The sequence below is a fragment of the Hemibagrus wyckioides genome, linkage group LG04 (genome assembly GCF_019097595.1).
Source record: "Hemibagrus wyckioides isolate EC202008001 linkage group LG04, SWU_Hwy_1.0, whole genome shotgun sequence".
In the NCBI taxonomy this organism is placed as follows: domain Eukaryota; kingdom Metazoa; phylum Chordata; class Actinopteri; order Siluriformes; family Bagridae; genus Hemibagrus; species Hemibagrus wyckioides.
Window position 1 is genome coordinate 25,668,699 of NC_080713.1, and position 22,464 is coordinate 25,691,162.

Sequence of the window (22,464 nt, forward strand, 5' to 3'; positions counted from 1 at the left end):
TAGAAAGGTGTCAGAATACACAGTTAGGGCTGTTTTGGCAGCAAAAGGGGGACCAACACAATATTAGGCAGGCATTATAATGTTATGCCTGGTTGATGTAGCATGTAGAAATAAATCACTTCTTGGCAAATAATCAACCATGAGTTACTGTTACCTTGCTGAGGTTGATTCATTCCCAACTCCATTCATGTAATTATCCAATCAGTCATTCATATAGCAGCAGCACAATTCATATAATTATTCATGTCAAGAGTTTCAGTTAATGAAGTTAAACATCATAACAGGGAAAAAAATGTGATATCAAATTGTGACTCCAGGAGAATAGCCAGACTGGTTTAAGCTGACAGGAAGTCTAGAGGATAGACGTATAGTAGCAGGTACAGTAGAACCTCGGCATAGGAATTTAATCCGCTCTGGAGGTGAAAATCTGTATTGCTAAATGAATTTTTCCATAAGAAATAATGTAAATGCAGATAATCGTTCCAGCCACCCAAAAATATGACCAATATTACCAATACGAAGCGTATGTAAACTGTATGGCTACTTACACAGAACTGACCCAAGCCAAGCATTCCATGTCAAGGCTCCTCACAGGAAGTCGTACCACCAAGCTTGGGCTAAAAATAGAGCAGAGTATCTACGCCACCAATCTGTCAACAAAAAAACGCCCAAAAAATCTCCTAGCTTTAGAACGCATGCTGAAGGAAACGTTGGTATCGTGGGTTGACTCTTTCCACACAGCTTTCGCTTACTGAAATAAAAATTCGTAGAATTCGTAAACTCGCTTCGGTTGGCTTCGCCTGGCTTTCCACTGATGCTAACAAGTTTTGAACAGCTCCTGGACGTACGTCCAGGCGAAATTTGTAAGGAAAGACATTCGCATGCCAAGGTTCCACTGTAGTCAAGTTGTCACAGATATTTGGGGCACTTCCCTGTCAGACCATCAGAGGGCAATATTTTGAGATCCATGTATACTTTGTTGTGTTTGTGTTTACGTTGCCACATGCTTTTGTTTCTATAGTCTCCGCCCCCCTCCAGCTATTGGTTGTTGCCTTAATATATAGAGATTACGCTCACTTGTTTTAAGTCACCTGATTTCACCATGTCTTTGATTGTGCTGCTGTTGTTACCCCTGTGTGTTTGTTCTGCCCCAGCCCTGATCTAGTGTCAAAGTTTCTATTTGGCTGTGTAAATAAATGCACTTCTGCATCTACCTCCAGACCTGTAACATGCCACAAATAACCACACTTTACAACCATGGTGAGCGGAAGAGCATCTCAGAATGCACAACTCATGAATATTAAGATGGATGAGCTACAAGACCACTCTGGTCGAGAACAGGAGGCTGAGGCGTCAGATGGGTACAGAGTTTCTGTTTGTTGTTGTTGTTTTTATCATAACCTAACACCTTGAAAGTTCAGATAAACGTAGGGCAAAAACCAAACACAGAGCAAAGAACTGCGAAATCCAGAGCTTAATACCTTTCAGTCATAACCGCATGCTATAATTACTGGCGAATTTTAGCTTCATGGCGTTATGAGTGCGATCTACACCAACACAAATCAGAGCATACTGTTTGTCTGTGAAATTTGATCCCGGTCTAATATACGCCTGTTAAGCTTCTCATTTTCTGCATCACTGTAACGCTGAATCCAAAGCCGCTTCTCTTGTCGTCTGTTCAGATGTGTTTAGAGCGTTAATTATCCCACAGTCTGTTACACACACCAGTGCAGATCAGCAGGGTGGCTTTTCCTGTTTCACGGCCTGTCACTGCTGAAGGATGATTAAATATGGAATCCTTCTTTTCTTCCTTTACGGTAACGCTCCTGTTCACATCCACACACACACACACACACACACTCACACACACCCACACATAAATGCATACAACAAATGAAATCTCCAATTATTCATATCTGAATCTGGAGCTGGATTTAAACCCAAAGTGTCTGTGGTCTAACCTGGAAGGTTTTTTTTTGTTTTTTTTAATCCATCTTGTCCTAGGAAACATGAAGAACATCAGAAAAAAAATCCCAGAGTTAGAAATAACATCAGCGTCTGCACGGTGTGTTCCTCTCAACCCCAGATCCTCAGATACATCTCTTCAGTTCATAAATGGGCTCCGCTGGAGATAACAGAGACTCTTTTTAATCCTGTTCACTGAGTTAGGATTTTTATTGGTACCTTTTCTTCAAAATTTACTATTTGTAAATGTTTGCTTACAACTAGATTTCTGCCACGCTTTTCGTGTTCGTAATTCGAGATATTTTTCCTTAAAAGCTTATTAACCGTGGACTCACTACCTGCACTTCCTCTATCCTGTTCCCCCTTCTTCTAGTTGTGTGTATAATTAAATATGTTTGTTAAAAGCACCCCTGTTTCAGTTTGTACTTTATCAAGCAGGCGCTGGGCAGGTAAATCTCACTCCCCTGATCTCAAGAGGTGCACTAGCGACTGACGCTAGTGGCTGGAGTCTTTTCCTTGTTAGTGCACCCACCTCCCATCCCGGAGACCCGCTCAGAGTTGGTGCGAGTAGGACCCAAGAAGGGGCTACACCTGTTCTGATCCGCTGTTTGGTTGACATTATTTTGGCTATTCCTCTGTTTTGGAACTGTTCCTAATGATGTGATCTATTCCTATTAAATTGACCTGCACTTGAATCTCCTCTCCAGAGTATTTTCCTGACATTTAGACTAATTATGCAACTGGCAATAAAATGTTGTTTACATTTCTGCCTTATCTTAGAATTTTATCTCATTTTATACAACTGAGCAATTAAGGGCCTTGCTCAGGGGCCCAGCAGTGGCACCTGGGATTCAAACTCACAACCAATCAGTAGCCCAACACCTTAACCACTAAGCTAGCACATCCCGCCGCTACACAAACCTATAATGAATTGCATTAAGATCGTAGTAAAGGAACCAAAGCAGCATCAAATCAAGTACACTGTAAGATGCCAGGAATCATTAGAGCCTGGAGTATCTACATAGAAAGCTTATTAACCGAATACATAGACACATAGACCTTGAATCTACATCACAGCTCCATGTGCACAGAAAACGACTAGCTGCTCATCACATCGCTAGTTTCAACGATATCACAGCATTAACATCTAAATATAGTCGGATCATAGTTAAGAATCGATGTGCGATAACCTTTAAACCGCACACGCACTTCCTCCTGCGGGAGAAGGAAGAACCCGAATGCTGAGGCTCCTCCTCGGCCTCGCTGATCATTTCACCAAAGGTTAGACGTTTTCTATTGATGTCAGCGATATGAATATTTGAAACGATTTTTAGGGCTATGGAAAAGCGAGAACCTGCATATTTTTGGAATGGGTTGTTTGTCCATGTTGATGCCAAACAAAGCACCATTTTTTATTTTATTTTTTTTATTCAATGGCTCAAATGTCACACACAGAATGGCGTAAACATGCCAGGATTATCCAGGAAGCCTTGAGGGAAATGCATCCTTCTTTCTTTCTTTCTTTCTTTCTTTTTTAAAAACATTTGAAAATCCACTCACGAGCATCACAGTGGGAAATACAGAGAAATGCAAATGGAAGAATTGGTTGCCAGATTGATCGCTTTTAAGTATTTGTACTTTTTTGACGGCTTTGCGTGTACAGAGATGTCCGTATCATCGATTAGTGTTTATTCTTTTCACATTTCGAGTCCAGAGTCAAGTCAAGAAGCTTTTATTGTCATTGGTGCAACACACAGCACAGTGAAATGAAACCACTGGTGATTTTTCACGTAGCTACATAAAAACACAGAGGTACATAAAAACAACACAGAGCTAAGAACACTAACGCTGCTCAATTTCACACAGATCCCCCAGACCTACACGTCACCTCTGTAATATAAATAAGATACATTATATTGCCAAAAGTATTCTCTCACCTGCATTGACTCGCATATGAACTTAAGTGACATCCCATTCCTAATCCATAGGGTTCAATATGACGTCGGTCCACCCTTTGCAGCTATAACAGCTTCAACTCTTCTGGGAAGGCTGTCCACAAGGTTTAGGAGTGTGTTTATGGGAATTTTTGACCATTCTTCCAGAAGCGCATTTGTGAGGTCACACACTGATGTTGGACGAGAAGGCCTGGCTCTCAGTCTCCGCTCTAATTCATCCCAAAGGTGTTCTATCGGGTTGAGGTCAGGACTCTGTGCAGGCCAGTCAAGTTCCTCCACACCAGACTCTGTCATCCATGTCTTTATGGACCTTGCTTTGTGCACTGGTGCACAGTCATGTTGGAAGAGGAAGGGGCCAGCTCCAAACTGTTCCCACAATGTTGGGAGCATGGAATTTTCCAAAATGTCTTGGTATGCTGAAGCATTCAGAGTTCCTTTCACTGGAACTAAGGGGCCAAGCCCAGCTCCTGAAAAACAACCCCACACCATAATCCCCCCTCCACCAAACTTTACACTTGGCACAATGCAGTCAGACAAGTACCGTTCTCCTGGCAACCGCCAAACCCAGACTCGTCCATCAGATTGCCAGATGGAGAAGCGCGATTCGTCACTCCAGAGAACGCGTCTCCACTGCTCTAGAGTCCAGTGGCGGCGTGTTTTACACCACTGTATCCGATGCTTTGCATTGCACTTGGTGATGTATGGCTTGGATGCAGCTGCTCGGCCATGGAAACCCATTCCATGAAGCTCTCTGCGCACTGTTCTTGAGCTAATCTGAAGGCCACATGAAGTTTGGAGGTCTGTAGCGATTGACTCTGCAGAAAGTTGGCGACCTCTTCGCACTATGCGCCTCAGCATCCGCTGACCCCGCTCCGTCAGTTTACGTGGCCTACCACTTCGTGGCTGAGTTGCTGTCGTTCCCAAACACTTCCACGTTCTTATAATACAGCTGACAGTTGACTGTGGAATATTTAGGAGTGAGGAAATTTCACGACTGGATTTGTTGCACAGGTGGCATCCTATCACAGTTCCACGCTGGAATTCACTGAGCTCCTGAGAGCGACCCATTCTTTCACAAATGTTTGTAAAAACAGTCTGCATGCCTAGGTGCTTGATTTTATACACCTGTGGCCATGGAAGTGATTGGAACACCTGATTCTGATTATTTGGATGGGTGAGCGAATACTTTTGGCAATATAGTGTATTTAATATTAAAGTATGAAGAGAAATTGACCTGAACGTAGGTCTGAAGATAAACAAAATTCCCTAAAGTGAAATTCCCAGCAGTTTCAGCGACATTAAGCAATTCCATTCCCAACCTCTCAGGCTGTGTAAGTTCGCTTCTGAAATCAAAATAACCACACACACACACACCCTGCTGAAGAGCCAATAAAAGACATGACCCACAGCTTTCATATATTCTCTCCATCAGAGCTAAACACACAGGAGGTCTAAGCACAGTGTTTTGGTGCCTGGTGCCTGGTCCACCAGCACAATCATTACACATCCTGCTATGTTAGCATATAATACAGCTATACACTGTGGTGTCTCGGTGTGTTTGAGATCCAAGCTGTGACCTCCCGTCCCTGATAAGTGCCTGGATTTTGGTTAAAGAGCATTAATGTTTGTGTGTCTGATTGCAGTGCAGAGTTTATGTTGTTAAATTAAATCAATTATGTGGAGTGTTTTACATTTACCAATGTGCAGAAAATTGACTGTGTGTGTGTGTCTTTACAAATGATGGAAGCTGAGCTTCTGAGTCATATAATTACTACTCACTTACACTCCTTGCTTGTTTGTGTGTGTGTGTGTGTTAGAACATGTCAATCTTTTCATTATAATCATACCATAGCCCAAGTTACTGCTTAGAGAATTGCAGAAACACAAGCAGCTTTTTAAATAAACACTTTTAAAGCTCCTCATGAGAGGTAACCCCTTTCATGTCAAGCCTGCAGTAGATGTAATAGTGATAGTCCTGCTGTATATCAATAACACATGGGCTGAATATTGAGTATAGCTGTGTGTGATTGAGCTGAACATTGTTGTTATGGATGAACACGACTGAAGCGTGCAGCAGACAGCTTGTCTTGCTGGAAGACAGGGAAGCTATCAGGTTTCTGATGTACCGGTACCATGGTGGCTATTTTATAGAAAGTTTTGAGGCCACAAATTAATATATTGGGGCCACAGGATAATATTCTGAGACCTTACACTGAGCTTAACCCTGGGACAATTGTCACTCTAAAGCCTGTTGTGATGATTGAATAGTGGAAGCAGAATCCATATGCAGCCGTTTAATAACAAAATCCACAGGCAGACAATCTAAAATGTTATCCAGTCCAAAGAGACAGTCTACGTGGCCAACAAATCCAAAAATCTAGGTCATAAACAGTGGCTAGGAAAACAAGGAACACGGCTTGGTACACAGGATAAACGATGCAATACTTCGCAATGTGTATAACGTTGGCATAGCTTAAATAGGCTTGAAGTAACTAGACGGACAATCTAAAACAATATCCAGTCCAAAGAGACAGCCAACAAATCCAAAAATACAATCCAAGAAATAAAGAGAACGAGATACAAAAGCTAGGTCATAAACAGTGGCTAGGAAAACAAGGAATGATGCAATACTTCGCATTAGCATAGCTTGAATAGGCTTAACCGGAAAGTAACTAGGTGACCAGGAAGTACTAGAATTCTGGTGTCTTGGTGGTGGAGCTGCGATTGAAGATGTACACCCATATTTAAGCCTAGGTAGAGGAACATTTCACAGTTCACACAGTTTAGAATCAGTTTTCTTTACCCGGGGTTGTGAAACCCAGGATTAGCACGGCTTTTGTGTGGTTATAACCCCACATTTTGGTACTAAACCTGTATAGTGTGGATCGATGCTGTGTTGAAAATACTACATCAAGATGCTTAGCATTATGACAGGAAACTAGCCGTTATTTAAACTGGTTGCGCTCTGTATTCATTCATTTATTCACGTATTTATCATCATTCATCAGTCAGCTGTTGGTGATGTAAATATGCTAGTAAGAAGGTTAACCCAGAGTTTAGAAATGTACATCAGATTATGAATAGCTGAGATGAATTGTAAACCCACAGGTAAAGTATGAGCAGTGGGAAACTACCCAGGATTCTTTTTACTCAGAGTTTACAGTGGCCCATTGTTCACTAGTCTGAAAAACCCTATCCACTAGTCTGAAAATCCACCAGATACCAAAACTGTAGCTACTAAAGGTATAACTTAATCCTATGACTGAATTATTTGCCTGGAACAGGTGAAAAAATTTATTTATACTGAGAATATGATTACGGTTCCACAGGAAAATAACATTCACGTCACATCACCAGTAACTCCAGTATGCTTGGGTTTCTGTGACCACAATTTAAGAAGTGAATTTTGTGAATTTTAGTGTCTTAATTCATTTTAAAATACACAAATTGCCACAAGGATTACATCTGTCAATAATTCACAAACTAGATCTTGTGAACTTTACCAGGGACAGTGATGGCTCAAGTGGTTAAGGCTGTGGGTTATTGATCAGAGGATCGGGGTTCAAGCTCCACTGCTGAGCAATTGAACAAGGCTCTTAACCCTCTCCGCTCCAGGGGCGCTGTATCATTGCTGCCCCTGCACTCTGACCCCAACTTCCTCAGCTGGGGTATACGAAGAAAAGAATAACACAGTAATGTATGTGTGGTGATAATCAAGGCTTCAAATGGCTTAAATTTTTTTTATTTTTAGTATTATTTCAAAGCCTAGTTTCAAAGCCTAGAATTATTTATTCAATATATTTGATTAGTTGCATAGAGATCTTGTTATAATTTGTATTTATGTATATGGCACTCTTTAACAACCAGTTTTGAGAATAATTGTATTGACTTTGTATTGAGTGAAACAAATGACTGTAGTCTAGAAGCTGAAGTTGTTTTATTGTTAAGCTTAAACCTGTCAACTCAACCATCAGAGGCATTTATCATCATTCCTCTAAACTTATCCACCCCAAGGCCACCTGAAAGACGGCCATCTTCAGCACTCGGCAGACAGTTTCTGCACAAAGAGAACAGCATGTAAAATTTTAATCAAGAATTATTTTCTCTTCTTCGATCAAGACCATGTTTTGACACTGAATACTAGAAACAGTGAGTATAATGCAAACTTCAGTCATACAGCTGAAAAACTCACAGCACTGGTAGAGTCTGTTGATCCTGATGATGTCGTTTTGGCTCATCTCAGTGGCCGTACCGAAGGGTACATTGGGGTCAGGGATGGGGATCATGGTGGGCAGGCCATTCTTAGAGAAAGCAGTTCTGAAATACCAAATAATAAAATTCTAAGTTGATGGTCAAATTCTTCCAGAGGCAAAAGAAATGTTATTTGCAGCTGTTTTGTTGTGTTCTTGTGCAGTATTGAATGTCTTGTCTCACTCCACAGTCGTGGTTAATATGAAGCTCATATGAAAGTAGACACTTAGGAGTTTAAGAATTTGTAGTTTTTCATAAGTATTTCTGTTTTTCCCTAGACTACTAGGAGCAATATTTCATAGGCATGGTTCAAAACAAATAAAAACGGTTTGTATCCTCAAAGTAAATGTTGATATGAAACCCATTTCTGCTCTCTCAGACGCCCCAAGTGCTTGTTCATAATTATCTAAAATTTGAAGATGTTTATCTTCAACCTCTAAAATTCTGTGTAAGGTTATCCCACAGAGGGAAAAACAAAGGTCTCACACTGAAAGCCATCAGAGTCCTGACTCATTTTATATCAGATTCACGTCATTCATCTCTTTATACTGATTGAAAATGTCCCCTCTTTCATCAAAATGTACTGGTGAAAAGGGTTAAACATGTAAAATGTACTGGGTGGATGTTTGGTGATTGACTGACTTGTGGTATTGCATGACGGAGTTGTAGTCGTAAGTTGTTCCCTGGTTCAGAGTTTCCTTCTTGTTAAAGTTGTGCTCCTTTCCTGATAAGGAAACAAAACCCCCAAATAAATAGTTAAGAGTAAAACCAACAAAAATCATGTGTGATGGAAAAGGTTCTGAAAAGCTGAAAAGGAAAAAGTTCCTACATGTTCAGTGTATAAATATATCTCTAAAGTGCATAAATCTGTGGTCTGTACCCTCCATAATGTTCACCCAGGCCACACGGATGTAGCTGTCTCGGTCGCTGCGGGTCTGTTCGTGATTAAAACCCAGAGCGTGAAGAAGCTCGTGCTGGACAGTATCATAGTAGATGCAGCCACTACGAGCCAGAGACAAGGTCTGTGCATTACCGGTGCGTCCGATGTAAGAGTAGCATCTATAAGCAGAAGAAGCATTTATTATCACCATACATACATTACAGCTCTTTTCTTTGTATATCCCAGCTGAGGAAGATGGGGTCACAGCGTCCAGGGCATTACTCAATTGCCCAACAGTGGCAGCTTGGCAGTGCTGGAGCTTGAACCCTAACCTTCCAATCAACAACCCAGCCCCTTAACAACTTGAGCCACCACTTCCCTAAAAAGGATACGATTTGACACGTTGGCTTTTTCTCTAGTAGAGAGAAAAATTATGGCCTAAGCGGAAATGTAGTGTCACATCAGCCACAACACGAGAGCAACAGGGTGGACTAGGACTTCAAGCAGCATTAGATTTACAAATAAGACAAATACCAGAACTGACGTCTCTGTACCGAAATGATTAGAGATTAAAAGTGGTCATAAATAAAGTGGTTGTGTGTGTTTGTGTGTGAATGTGTAGTGACACTATGTAAAAATCTTGGTGCGATATACTAGCTTGTATATGGCTGGATGTTCCCTTAAGGAGTGAAGTCATTTGAAGGAAAATCCTACATGTGCGTACCCATTCAGAGACTCGATGCTGATATAATCTCTCTCATTGGAGCGTGGAATAAAACGGATACAGGTGATGGAGGAGAAAGAGTCCAGGCCTTGCTGGATAAGCTGCCGCTCACGATCGGCTAAGGGAGTACAGAGTACCTGTTAGGTTAGACACTGTGCTCTGTGCGCTACTTGAATATAATCGTTCAGTTGATCAGACTCCAGATGAGTCAAAATCAGTTCTATTACAGTAGAAACTGTTTTAATCATATATTAATAGAATACAGTGAAACCTCGGCATGCGAATTTAATTCGTTCTGGAGGCGAGTTCTTAAGGCGAATATTTTTATTGTGATACAAATTTTCCCATAAGACATAATGTAAATGCAGATAATCCATTCCAGCCACCCAAAAACATGACCAATACGAAGCGTATGTAAACTGTATAGCTGCTTGCAAAGCACTGACCCAAGCCAAGCATTCCATCTCAAGGCTCCTCACAGGAAGTCGTGCCACCAAGCTTGGGCTAAAAATAGAACAGAGCATCCACACCACCAAATCACCGAGCTTTTAAACACATGCTGAAGGCAACGATGGTATCGTTTGACTCTTTCCAAACAGCTTTCGCTGACTTATGTAAAATACGTATGAAACTACGTAAACTCGCTTCAGTTGGCTTCACTTGGCTTTCCACTGATGCAAACAGGCTTTAAACAGCTCCCGGACATAAGCGCAACTAATCTGGCTAATTTCTTGCAAAATATCGATTCTTAAGGCGAAAATTCATAAGGGAGGGCAGTCATATGCCAAGGTTCCACTGTATTATTAGGTTATATTATTACAACATGCCATATATTAGATTAGATTAGATTAGATTAGATTAGATTAGATTAGATTAGATTAGATTAGATTAGATTAGATTAGATTAGATTAGATTAGGACAGCATACTATTAGATGATATTAGATTAGACTATAATAATGAAGCACATCTTTGACTTACAGTAGTGATTGGCGATTACATAGGGTACGTAGACTTTGCCATCACTCGACTTTGGCCACATGCAACCCCGGGAGGTGCAGGGATCAGCGTTTCTATCGTTATCATCAAAAACAGAAATGTCTCCTTCAATCAGCTCAGGTTCACCTACACCACGAACTAACACATGAAACACAAAGTTTTTATAATGTTTACAATATTCCTGATTCTCAGTAACACATCAGTACATGGTACTGTTAAGAATAATGACTCACTGTGTAATATACTGCATGATCTATTACAGTGATAATGTTGTTGTGCTTGTGTTTGTACATACTGGCGTTACTGTTCACTCTCTCGAGTCGTTCTCCGACTGACAGACGAGAAAGCGGGTCCTCGAAAGCTATCGGACAAAAACGTCAGCTTATTAAATAATGACTCTTTCATTATTCTGTATTTAAAACCTGTCTCCATTTAGAAGGCTCCTACGCTCTGATTTGCATTAGTTAGCCTAAAAATTAAGGCAGCTTTGCATATATCCATATTTCTAGGTCTGTTCAATTAAGCAAAATTCCTTGATTGTTTTGACAAACGTGCCAGGCCAAATCATTGCCGTGATTAAAGGAGTCATGAGCTAGCAGCTAACAGCAGAATAATTTATCAGCAGAGGAGGACTAGGAAGAGGACCATGATGTCCGTCAAGGTTTAATGAAAGTGTACTCTTAAAAGATGCAGCAACTGTGGCAGATGCCTACAGAATGGAAGTTAATAAATAATCATTGAAAAATCATAAACACATGACTTACCACGGTACACGAAAAGACAGCACATAAAAACAGATAAAAAAACCAAGACATTACATGGAAAGATAAGTGTAATGAATGATCTCACACTTGCTAAACATCACCTTGCTGAAAAATCCAGCTTAGTCTGACCAGATAATGACACAGGTCAAGCTGACCTGCTGGTAGAAAGGACTATTTCTGCTAAGAGGAATAATAAGAAAGCTGCTGATATGACATAGTATGATGATGACAAATGATCCACCAGTTTCACCAGTTTGACCTAGGAGCTGGTCAACAGGGCAGGTGGTGAATAATCTTCAAACAGCTGTTTAGATTGTGTCCATCAAATAAATGTACATTCATATAAAGTATGCATGCATGTAGGTCTCTTACCTCCTGTGCAGAACAGAGCAGCAGCAGGGCCAGCAAACCCACACACACCTTATACACAAACATGACCACAGACGTCCTGTAGAGGCAGGCAGAAACATGACTACACGGTTAGTATGGAAGTGTGTGGACTTCCTGATCCATGTGACTCATGAAGAGTCAAGTAGGGTGTTTAACTAATACTTTTAAATGAGTACATTTTTGAGAAGGACTACAAACTGCAGGAGTTCCATATAACTGTATATAAAGCAGGAACCTGAATGTTATTGCTTGATTGAGACCCTCAGCATTGCTTGAGTCTTGAATCATTCTTAATCACATCTGGAGACTGTAGTCTTCCCAGGAATTGCTAGAAATGCTGCTGCTATTCACAAAATACAACCTTTCATCCTAAACATTGAAAACACACAACAAGCTGCCATAAGGTTCTTAACCCTTTCTGCCAAGACCAAGACTAACACACACATGGTCAAGTCCAAGCCAAGAGTAAGACTAACCCACACATGGCCAAGTCCAAGCCAAGAGCAAGACTAACCCACACATGGTCAAGTCCAAGCCAAGACCAAGACTAACACACACATGGTCAAGTCCAAGCCAAGAGTAAGACTAACCCACACATGGCCAAGTCCAAGCCAAGAGCAAGACTAACCCACACATGGTCAAGTCCAAGCCAAGACCAAGACTAACACACACATGGTCAAGTCCAAGCCAAGACCAAGACTAACACACACATGGTCAAGTCCAAGCCAAGACCAAGACTAACCCACACATGGTCAAGTCCAAGCCAAGACCAAGACTAACACACACATGGTCAAGTCCAAGCCAAGACCAAGACTAACACACACATGGTCAAGTCCAAGCCAAGAGCAAGACTAACCCACACATGGTCAAGTCCAAGCCAAAACCAAGACTAACACACACATGGTCAAGTCCAAGCCAAGAGCAAGACCAAGACTAACCCATACATGGTCAAGTCCAAGCCAAGATCAAGACCAAGACTAACCCATACATGGTCAAGTCCAAGCCAAGATCAAGACCAAGACTAACCCATACATGGTCAGGTCCAAGCCAAGAGCAAAACTAACACACACGTGGTCAAGTCCAAGCCAAAAGCAAGACCAAGACTAACACACACATGGTCAAGTCCAAGCCAAGAGCAAGACCAAGACTAACACACACATGGTCAAGTCCAAGCCAAGAGCAAGACCAAGACTAACACACACATGGTCAAGTCCAAGCCAAGAGCAAGACCAAGACTAACACACACATGGTCAAGTCCAAGCCAAGAGCAAGACCAAGACTAACACACACATGGTCAAGTCCAAGCCAAGAGCAAGACCAAGACTAACACACACATGGTCAAGTCCAAGCCAAGAGCAAGACCAAGACTAACACACACATGGTCAAGTCCAAGCCAAGAGCAAGACCAAGACTAACACACACATGGTCAAGTCCAAGCCAAGAGCAAGACCAAGACTAACACACACATGGTCATGTCCAAGCCAAGACCCAGACCAAGACCAAGACCAAGCACTCATTTGTTAATTTGCTAATTTGCCTGTACTCTCTTCCTAACCTGACTTGAAATTTCTCTTGAATAAACTAAAGTATGGGGTATCTTTGGTATTATTTTTTAGTTATTTGTACAAATGACTGCACAGGAAATATAATGAACCTGTTAAACATGGCACATTTTGCTAGCAAGTGCTGAAGTGTAATCCTATTTCATTTGAAGATGGGTTCTTGTCAAAATTCCTCTGTCGTCTCTCAGGGTGTTTTTCATTATCACTGTTACTTCTGGCTTGTTCATTAGGGATCGAAATTCACGTCGAGTATGCTGTAAAGCTGAATTGTGTCTGTGTCTGTTGTTAAAAGCACTGAAGACCATGCATAATGGAGGGGGAAAACGTGTGATCTAAGAAATCTAAGAAATAACTATGGCTATTATAAATGTAAGACAAGTAAATTCATTAGATGTGTTAGTAGAGTCAGTGTTCTTACCTCAAATCTCCAAGAAAAAGGTGAATGAAAATACAGTGGCAGAGGAACGGCAGAGTTTTATAGCCTTTTCTGTTTATTCAGTGTGATAACTGTATCACATAAATATAGAACAGAAGCTGATTATTCCTGAGAAAGGTGTATCTAAGAGGTTATGTATGAAAAAAAAAGTTTCTATTATTAGAAAATGTAAATAAATGTCGAAGGATATCAGCTTTATTTATTTACAGTCATGCTGTTAGGGAAGCAGGTGCACTTTTTCCCTGATCTGTAAAGTGGATTCAAACAAACTAGTTTCTTCTCACAAGAAGAGACGTCTTTCTTTTGGTTGTATTATTCCTTTGCAAGTTAAGTAGCATTTTTTATTATGCTAATCCACATTCTCAAAAAGGGCAAAAGTTCAAAATTGCAGATTGCAGGTTGGAGCATGGGTTCAGGGCAAGGGTACAGCAGGAGGAGGGCTTGTGGAGAGACCAGGAGGGATAAGAGATAATCAGGCACATGAACCTTGTTATGTAACTCGTATTTATGCTGAAATAAAAGTTCAAGTTCAAACATTCACCCTTGGGTTGTTGTGTGCTTTATAAACTTAAATTAAAAACAATCCATGTAACATGACTGCATGATTATAGCGACTTGATGAAGAGAGATTTCTGATTCAGATAAGGTTCTTCACACTACACGAATCTAGCTGTAGTGATACTTCACAGTAACAGCGTTCCTCATATTTGTTTTTCATAAAGAAGAAGAAGAAGCCACTGCTGAGGAATGCCTGGTGAGGTTCTTCAGCATTATAATCTTCCATATCACTGGTTTCAGTGACAGACAGAAGAGAGGTTATTTTCTAGGCTGGAGGTTTAAGACACATTCCCATGTTGTCTCTCGAAAGGTATAATTTAATGCCTGCAGATTTCAGCTAGAAATGTCTTGCCTCGGTCCCAAAACCTTGAAATGATCAAAGACTTTATGTCATTTCTTTCTTTAAAAAATCTGCTGTGGTTGATTAATAACCCACTGTCTTTTCTTGCTGTCTTCCAGGGGTCAATTTCAACGGCTTGACGTGGCAGATGAGAGAGGTGAGAAAATAACCTAATTGAAGCATTCTATCATGTTGACAAATACATTTTCTACCTATTCCATATTAGCATGCATTTCTTGTGTCTAGAGGTTAGAGGTGATTTCACAATAGTACTTAAAAGGCAGTTTATTTTTAGCCTTTATTATAATATTAGGAATTAAGTGGGTCAGAATTCTACATAAACTTTGTTAGTATTTAAGCATTTGTTAAGTAGTTAAGCACTAATCTTTAATTCCTCCCGGCTTAGACATGTTTTGCCAGCACATTTTCTATGGGATTCAGGTCAGGGCTTTCACTCCAGGACTTTCACTTTGTTATCTTTAAGCCATTTTATTTCAGAGATGTCTAGGATCAGTGTACCGCTGTAAGACCCAGTTGTGACCAGGTTTGAACTTTTCTGGCTGAGGACTTTCCTCTGTATTTCTAGATAACCATCCTTCTTCATGTTTCTCATCTATTTTCTGAAAACATGATGCTGCCACCAGCGTGCTTCAGATTTGGGATGGTGTGCTTCAGATCAAATTTTGACCTTTTTCCTCTGAACATTTACATTTTTGTTTTCATCTGACCAGAAAACACTCCTCCATGAGGTTGGGTCTCTGTCCTGGTGATCATCTTTCTGTTTTTAGTTACATTAATCTTGGATTAAGGGCTGTTTATTCACCTTGTTAGTGTAGGACTAATAGGAATGGTGAATGTACAGTTTTTGGTGTATGATTCCTCCAACATGTTGTCTTAAGGATCAGCTGAACAATTCAGACATAAAGTTCATTCATCTTCAACTTTCTTCTTTAGTATACATTTAGTATACGTTTGCTTGTGTGGATTCTCCCAGTTTTCTATTGAGGAATCAGAATTGTGGATGTCCTTGATTTAGTTTTTGAGCTCTTGGCTACGTTATTTGGATTTCTTCCTAGTGTATCAAGGCACTGGCATTTACATACAGCCATTGGTGCACTTCCAATTAATTACCAGTAATGCCAACTGGCCAATCAGACGAAGTTATTGCATCAATTTCTGGAATTTTCCAGGGTGTTTAAAGAGACGAGACACAGTCAACTTGCTGTATGCTTTTGAGTCACTGGAATTCTTATGTACTGAATGCTGTAAATATAATGAAGCTGACGAAAACGTGTCTCAAAGCAATTGTTTGAAAATGACCTCACGTGAATAGAATTAGAATAGAAAAGTAGATTTCCTAATTGATTTTGTTACAGGAAATGGACAGTAACATAAAATGTGTGGAGATCTGAATGACTTTAGGTTGTTGTTTATCTGATGTTGATTGCTTGATTGCTTTCTATCACGTTTGCTTCACTGGTTAAAACAAAGGCCTGGGAAGATCATTTCAAAATTCCTAGACTGCTATTAGGAATCTTTTAGGAATTCCTCAGTGGCAGTGAACATCCATGTTGTATACAGGACATTATTTACATTTACATTACCCAAATGAGGATGAGGTTCCCTTCTGAGCCTGGTTCCTCTCAAGGTTTCTTCCTCATATCAGGCAACATGGGTGACTGAGATAATCAGAAGAAATCCCAAGACTAACTAGGAACCATTTAACAAAGTAATGGACTTACGGTGAATATGGAAATATATCAGATGGAAAAATGACTGTACAAGGAAGATAAAATGAGACAGATGGAAATTATTAGTGACCTGGATAATATCTGGTGAACAGCAGGGTGTTCCCATGTGCTTTAATACCATTAGTATTGGGACGTACACAGCTGGATCGTAATCTTGAATTTATTACCAAATAACAGGTGTGATAGGTGAGGAAAGTCCACCATCATGTGGCTGATTAAAGAACAGCAGATTATTATTATATTATTATTATTATTATTATTATTCCTGTTGTCTATTATTTTATTTTCAGCATTCATTTTATTATATTGTAGTATTTCATTTTTAAAAAACTATAAATTACATTCGTAGATAAACCTTATATAAACATATATACATGTTAAGGGCAGTATACATGGTTATATGATACAGGATAATGGAACTACTATAAACAAGATAATTAAAAAAGTTTACAAATGTTTTATTAGCCACAAAATAGTTTAGTAATGGTTTTATATACATGAATAACTTCAAATCTATATTTTTCTGCTGTTTTTTCCTGTTTTCCAGGAGCTGTGTGCCCAACATGACCGCAACATTACAGACAGAGCGGCTTCACATCCTTTGGGCAGACAATCCAGGCCTGTTGACCCGAGTGCTGATAACTTTGTCTCAGCTACACAGTTTCCAGCTTTCAATTGGAACAAACCAAATCAAGCTTCTCATGGTGTTACCAAACGCCACAGGAAGCTTCTCAAGACCAACGCAGCTATCCGGCCACTCTCCAACTCCTCGTCATCATCAGATCCGACACCCAAGAGCTGGCAGCATTTCTACCGCATGCAGAAAACTCGTCACCGGTTGATCAAGGAAGTCTGTGCCAAATACCGGAGCAACATCTCGAGAACAATAACGCCACACCATGTGTCTCGCATCTATGTAGAGGACAGACACAAGTTGCTCTACTGCGAAGTGCCCAAAGCGGGCTGCTCTAATTGGAAGCGAGTGCTGATGGTGCTTGCTGGTGTTGCGTCCTCCACACACAAGATAAACCATGACACTGTCCACTACGGCAACCACCTAATGCGCCTGGACAGCCTTGACCAGCACGCGGTTTCTGAGCGCCTCCGTTCCTACACCAAGGTGCTGTTCATTCGAGAGCCAATGGAACGTCTGGTTTCGGCATTCAGGGACAAATTTGAGAGCCCGAACTCATACTATCACCCTGTGTTTGGCAAGCCCATTATCTCCAAGTACAGAGTGAACGCATCTAAATCAGCACTCAGGACAGGAAGCGGTGTCACTTTTCAGGAGTTTATCCGCTACCTGCTGGATGTACACCGTCCCATTGGCATGGACATCCACTGGGAGCCTGTAAGTCAGCTGTGCAGTCCATGCTTACTCGATTACGATTTCATCGGCAAATTCGAGACCATTGAGGAGGAAGCTAACTTCCTCTTGCGGAGAGTGGGAGCGCCGAAAAACCTCACCTTCCCTACTTTCAAGGACAGAAACCCAGAAGCTGCGAGGACTTCCACACACATCACACAGCGTTACTTCACACAGCTCAGTGCCTCAGACAGGCAGAGGGTTTATGACTTTTACTATATGGACTATCTGATGTTTAACTACTCCAAACCTTTTCATGATGTGTACTGATCAACTGATGGCTCGCATCGTCATGGTTGCTAGTGTATAAGCTGTCAGTAACTAAAGTGTGAGAATTACATTGTAGTAGTTCATTGTTACGTCACACCAATAAGTTTGCACTTAACACATTCCAGTTGGGATTGAAACAGAGCGAGGAATGACTAGAAATGATACTAAATGCGTTGTTTCGAGCTCGGTTATGCATTCCTCGTATGAATGCTGGCCTATGAACCTCTTAATTCCTCATCATTTCCTTCTCTTAATGTAACATCCCCACATTCATGATTATATTATTTAAATACAATGTAAAATGTAACTATAATATTGTATTATTGTAAAAAAAAAAAAAAAAAAAGAAAAGAAAAGAAAAGAAAAGAAAAGAAAAGAAAAGAAAAGAAAAGAAAAGAAAAAAGTGATTCAGATAACTATATATTTTTCTATGTATTTGTACAATAGCTTTATGTATAGCTGTAGGTGTGTGAATGCCAGCAATCTTACACCGATACGAGAGATACACATCACCATGCAAAGCTTGTTCAAATTTCTCTCATAGAAGCTAAGTTCCAACTAAACCGAACTGTTTCTCATTATCGTCGTGAAGATCAGTGATGCCACAAACGTTTTCTCTCATATAAATATCCTTATAAAGACGACTTCCAGGTGAATAACAGAAAGATTTCCCCAGAAACCTCGCTGTAATAATCTGAGATGTATGCTCCTCAGAGAACATAGCAAACCGAGTCTAAGAGAATATATAAGCTTTTAGGATCAATTATACAAATGTTGTACAGTACAAAACACATCACAGTGCTGTTTGCCCAGTTTTCGTTTCTTTACTGTGCACACACACACACACCTCACTGCTCAGGAAGCGAGAGAAACAGATATCATATAAATATAGATGGGATAAGGCTTCGGTTACCTCATTAGCATTACTCTAGCTCATCCCTAAATACTTCCCTCCCACTGCAAACCCACACTAAAGCACTAAAGTACACGCTGATGTACTTACCGCACTCCCGCAAACACCCACCACACGTTTAGAGAACGATCTGGCCTGCAACCATTTCCTATGAGGCTCTAACACCTGCTTTATTGAAAGTTAGAAAATGCTCCTAAAAGCCTGAACATGTCAAATTGGTGTAATCAGAATAGGGTTAAGAAAGATGTTTTCCACCTATGGAAATCCAGTGGCACCATCCATCCTGGACAAAGCTGATCCTGGATCATTGAGTGTTTGGTGAGGATTCAATTCTCTTTTAAATAAGCAAATGCTTGAAAACTCTTGATTGTTGATAACACCGTGGCACAGGGGGATTTTCAGGACAAGATATAATTGCTGGATTGAAACAACATTAAAAGTGTATTCTGTTTGGGTTTTGTCTGAAGAAGTTTTTAAAGCACTACAAATCCACTAAAACCACTGCCAGAAATCAGACATCTAAGTCTAAGCACAAAGTTTTCTACTTAAGAATCCAAAATAAGCATTAAGTAAGGATTACGATTAAATCTACAACTTTTTAATAGTCCTTGCTGTGACTATGTGAATTTGAATACACTGATATGTTTGACTAAACATTCACTCAACCATCTTGTGATGATATAAATGTCACCCAATCAGAGTTTTCTGATGAGTTTGGATGTAGATTCACAAGGAATGAGCTATATAAACTCATAAAACAGGTAAACACCATATTTCACATATTACTCATCCTTTCTAGCACTGATAATGGGTTTATTTTCATTTTTTTTGGTTGATCGAATGAAGAACGATAGAAATCCAAGGTCTAGTCTATACTAACAGGGGTTAAGACATTTACTCATTCATTTTGGCTTTTCATTTATAGTAAAACTTTATTTTTCAGCCACAGAAAACAATTTTTGATCTTGAAAATTCTTGAAAATGTAGCCTTTCGATATCATTTTAACAAGTTTACGTCAACTCCAAGATGGTGACGCTCATTGTGATGCTTTTTTTCTGTATAAATAAAAATAATAATCATTTCTATTATTACTATGGCATGCAAGAAGATCCATTTATGATGTTCTAAAGAAAAGAAATTGGCAGTATTTCCTACATAATTCTTATCATAACCCCTTGGAGGCTTAAGACTGCAGCAACTAGCGTCAGTCGCTAGTGCACCTCTTTAGATCAGGGGAGTGAGGTTTACCTGCACAGCATTTACCAGTGACCTCCTTTACACTCCCCCCTAAACCTTACTCCCATCCGGGTCACGGCACCAATGTAACCCCACAGGACCTACTCGCACTCCACTCCAAGCGGGTCTCGAACCCGTGTCTATGGCATCGGAGGCAGGCACACTAACAATGAGGCTAAAGACTACAGCCACTAGCGTCAGTCGATCAGGGGAGTGAGGTTTACCTGCACAGCACCTACCACTGGCCTCCATTACACTAGTGTGGGCAGAACACACATAAACACACACACTAATCAAATTCACCTGCACTAGTATGGACTAGACCTAGGTCTGTATCTTCAAATAATCCACTCTTTACCGTAGTTTGAGTTGTTGCATGAGCACCAGTTTCGCTCTCTTGCAAACTGAGGAAAAATTATAGAGAAAGCTGAATAAAAAGCAAGAAGGCTCCATTTGTTGCCTTCCAGAAGGTCTTTATTTTACGAGGATAAACGCTGACCAAAAACGTAAAAAATGATATAGCTTTTTTTTCCAGAACAGTGGCAAGACATTGAATTGTCCAAGATAACAACCTCGTAGATGTTTGTTCGTAATTACAGAGCATTGCATACCTGTAGCTAACACACATCATAATGCATCTGTGTGTAAATAAACTACTGTATATTTGTATTTCTTCTATTGCTAAATAAATAAACACATAAAAGAAAAAGATTAAAAGTGATCTACCCCTATGGTATATGAGTGTACTGTATGCTGCAACTGGTATATATTATATACACATAGTATAAAATGTTGGACATGTATGTTTTATGAGTGATGTGACCAGGATCCCAAATTATTGTTAATATTTAAAGTATCTAAGCTATGTGTGAACTTTAGTGAAACAATAATCCACTCTAAACACATACACACACACACACATATACAGTATATATAGAAAGATCTATATTCTATATGCTAATGTATATAATGTTTTTTTTCTCAGTGTACAAGTATACAAATGCCCTTTGCCTTATTTGGACATGAATAAGAAAGACATTATTATAAGTGGTGAAACGATCTATCTCTTTCTCGCTCGGCTGAGTGGCTCTGAATAAATGTTTATGTATTTTCTTTTAAATTGTGTGGCCTTTTGTTTTGACTTGATTCTCTTTGACTTGATTCTCTCTCACAAGGCAGTCTATTGAAATGGAATGGTTTTGCTTTGTCAGATTTAGCGTGTAGCGATGGAGGAAAGGAACACAGAGGCAGTTTTTACGCCACATTCGTTATTATTTAAAGATCTTTATGTAATTGAAGCAGTGTAGATAGAAATTTTTCAGTGGTGCTTTTGAACACATTACTTTTTCTCTTTTTCTTTACCCAGTAATTCCCATCTCGACATAATAACCTTGAATAAATAAAGAAAATAGACGACTTGAAAGAGGCAGGAGTGCATTCGTCTCAGATTAAAGAGTCCCAAATTCGATTGGATTTTTTAAAGAACTTTTATAATGTTGGTATTAGAGCATCTATCTCACCAAAGTGCACAGGAACATAAAGAAGCAGGACATAATAATAATAATCAGTAGCTGAATAAATATTCAAAACCTTCCACATTTCTGTTACTAATACTAGTCTAAATGTAGTTTTCACAATACAATGTTTATTTTAACTGATTATTTTTTTAACCACTGTTTATAAAACCACTGTGTATCCATCTAGTGTGTTTATTCGCTGTTCTATTCAATTTAATTCTATTTCTTTGTTAGCACTTTTAACGATAGACATCGTCTCAAAGCAGCTTTATAGAGGTATAGAAACATAGAAGAAATGATAACGTTCAAAGTTACTATTTATCCCTAACATTTATCCCTTATGAGCAAGCCTGAGTCGACGGTGGTGAGGAAAAACCCTTGAGAGAGAGAGAACCAGGCTGAGAAGGGAACCTCATCCTCATTTGGGTGACACTGGACAGTAAATAATGTAAACGTAAATAATCTCCTTTCTACTACACTTTATATTAACATGCAGTTGTCCAACCAAGAGCTCTTGAGGAACTGATAGGTCAGTGTAGTTTCTGAGTTTATTATAGACTTGTAGCAGTAATTCCTTCCTGAAGAGGC

The 22,464-nt window shown here is 39.9% G+C and overlaps 2 protein-coding genes across 2 annotated transcripts in view; one reads left to right on the top strand and one right to left on the bottom strand.

Annotated features, from left to right (window-relative positions):
• Positions 1–21,432, top strand: part of LOC131351628 (carbohydrate sulfotransferase 8-like) — a 129,150-nt gene extending 107,718 nt beyond the window's left edge. The window contains exons 3-4 of the mRNA XM_058387100.1: positions 14,942–14,979; positions 17,121–21,432. Coding sequence (XP_058243083.1) covers positions 14,942–14,979; positions 17,121–18,209 — 1,127 coding nt within the window. The 3' untranslated portion in view covers positions 18,210–21,432. The remainder of the gene's footprint in view (positions 1–14,941; positions 14,980–17,120) is intronic.
• On the bottom strand, positions 7,839–13,982 carry LOC131351630 (low choriolytic enzyme-like). The gene is made up of 9 exons (XM_058387103.1): positions 13,907–13,982; positions 11,909–11,984; positions 11,068–11,125; positions 10,755–10,910; positions 9,776–9,893; positions 9,052–9,230; positions 8,814–8,895; positions 8,113–8,237; positions 7,839–7,977 (listed from the first exon to the last, which is right to left on the bottom strand). Coding segments are annotated over exons 2-9 (783 nt in total). The 5' UTR covers positions 11,972–11,984; positions 13,907–13,982; the 3' UTR covers positions 7,839–7,975.
• Positions 21,433–22,464: the final 1,032 nt, after the last annotated feature.

Bases quoted from the DNA above. Each gene is read 5' to 3' on its own strand.
- LOC131351630 (XM_058387103.1), bottom strand. From the start codon at position 11,971: ATGTTTGTGTATAAGGTGTGTGTGGGTTTGCTGGCCCTGCTGCTGCTC. The intron at 8,896-9,051 runs GTACAGACCACA...TTTCCTTATCAG, and splicing joins CTGGGTGAACATTATGGAGG to GAAAGGAGCACAACTTTAAC. The intron at 8,238-8,813 runs GTCAGTCAATCA...TTGGTATTTCAG, and splicing joins TCCGTCATGCAATACCACAA to AACTGCTTTCTCTAAGAATG.